The following is a 1976-nucleotide window of genomic DNA, read 5'->3' on the forward strand; positions in this document are numbered from 1 at the left end:
TGCTGGAGGACAGGGACCAGCTGCTGGCCGTGCGGTGAGCCCTCCGCACACGGGGAAGCGGGCGGGGCGGCATTTCCGTGGCCTCTGCTGTCGTTCTGGTCCGCGCACACGTGTTGCAGGCAGCACTGTCCAATGAGCACGTGGGCGCGCGGAGCCCTCCCACACTCAGGGCTCTCACGCAGCCGGCTCGTTGTATGTTTAATTGATAAAACCCGCTGCAGAGGCCGGACACCTCGCCAGCGTCCACACCCATCTCTGCCCCCCTCACAGGAGGAGACAGAGAACTTGAGTGGGGATGGGTCCATGCAGCGGGCGCCCGGTGACTGAGGACAGGACCCCTGCATGCCAGGTGGCCGGTCAGAGAGCCAGCCTGAGATGGGCAGGTTTCCTGGTCACTCCCCCAGGCGCCAGGCCCAGAGGCGGCGGGCCCAGCGAGTGTCACAGCCAGGGAGCCGCTCAGCACCAGGCATACGCGCTCGCAGTCACTACTGAGCTTGTTGTTGCCCAAGAGAAAGGGACATCGAGCCCCGTGCCAGCTCCCCGGCCCGGCTCCAGGGTAGGAAGCACTTTCACGGACGTCTGGTGCAGGGGTGGCAGTGCCAGCACACAGGCCTCCGGGAGCCCACGCAACGGAAGCCATAGACTCACGCACTCAGAATGACAAGAAGGGCGGGAAAACACAACAACACAGACCCAAACGACGGCCTGACGGGGAGCGGGAGTGGGCTGCTGGACTGTGCAGAGGCCCAGAGCCGCGGCCTGAGCGACTGAAGGACTGAGCGTGTGGCTCGCCTCCCCCGCCAGCATGCCTGGGTGCTTTCAGGGTTAAACAATGTCACTTCACTGACTTTTCAAAACATTTTCTCCCTCATTTTAAAGGGTGGATGGCCTGTGGTGTGCGCCGAGTCAGTGACTTTCAAACGGCCGGTGAGGGACGGGTGCCGCTCTCCCCAGGGAGAGGCGGGTGGTAGGCGCTGGGCGGCGTGTCCAGAGCCCTGTGTGTGTCAGACAGGCCCAGAGGAGGGAGAAATTTCTGCAGACCCCATGGTCCACAAAGGTGCAAGGACATTAACACACACACACAACATAAGGAAGGGTGTTGGCTCTGCGAGCCCAGAGGGTGGCTGGCCTCAGGGCTGCTGGATCCAGGGCCTCGCCACGCTGCCAAAGACCCAGGCCCTCGGGGTCTCCACTCAGCTGACCACAGCATCCCCATCCTGGGCTGACTGTCCTCGTGTGCACAGGATGGCTGCCAGGAGCAAGGCATTGCGTGCTTCTCCATTCACCATCTGCAGGTTAAGAAGGGAACCACTTCCAGAAACTTCCAGAAAGGAAGGGAGGAGCTCTCCCTACACCTCCTGCCCCTCTAGAACCCAGAACCTGTGGGACATGTGGGCAGTTGTCCTGAGGCAGCAGGTCTGTGTGGTCCTGGCTGGGCTGCGGGTGGGGGTGAGCGGGTGGGTGCCGGGCCTGCAGCCAGCAGTGTCCACCACAGACGCCGCCGCAGGCTGGGCGACAGCGACAGTGGACTTCCGTCAGTGGCGTGGGGCTTGCCCTGCAGGGCTGACAGCAGTTTCCTTGACTCAATGTCCCTCCTCCTCTGTGCCTTTCCACCCGCCCACTGCCTCCTCATGTCTGAACCGCCCCCCCTCGCCCCGTGGAGCACAGGGGCCTCTGTGGTCACTGAGGGACACGATGTCCTCCAGCCACGTGGCTGTGTGGCCACGTCTACCTGCTCCCGTCTGCCTCGGGGACGGGGCAACAGGCATTTCACACGCAGTGTTTTCTAAAAATAAGGAATTGATCTGCCATCTGTCCAAAAACAAAGCAGAACCTGCTGCAGAAAATCAGTCAATAGAGTCGAGTGTCCCACTCCCACAGCTCACAGGGACAGCAGCACGTGGCCACCACGCACCCACGGCCACCCCACCGCACAGCCACGGACACCGCACACCCATGGCCACCACACAGCCACG

General features: G+C 62.7%; 1 protein-coding gene across 1 annotated transcript in view; it reads left to right on the forward strand.

The window, feature by feature from the left end:
- DPP6 (dipeptidyl-peptidase 6) overlaps positions 1–1976 on the forward strand; it is a 386529-nt gene that overhangs the window by 372558 nt on the left and 11995 nt on the right. Inside the window, exon 21 of the mRNA XM_014532252.1 lies at positions 9–34. Within this exon, the coding sequence (XP_014387738.1) occupies positions 9–34 (26 nt within the window). The remainder of the gene's footprint in view (positions 1–8; positions 35–1976) is intronic.

The sequence above is a fragment of the Myotis brandtii genome, unplaced genomic scaffold (assembly GCF_000412655.1).
Source record: "Myotis brandtii unplaced genomic scaffold, ASM41265v1 scaffold868, whole genome shotgun sequence".
Classification (NCBI taxonomy): Eukaryota; Metazoa; Chordata; class Mammalia; order Chiroptera; family Vespertilionidae; genus Myotis; species Myotis brandtii.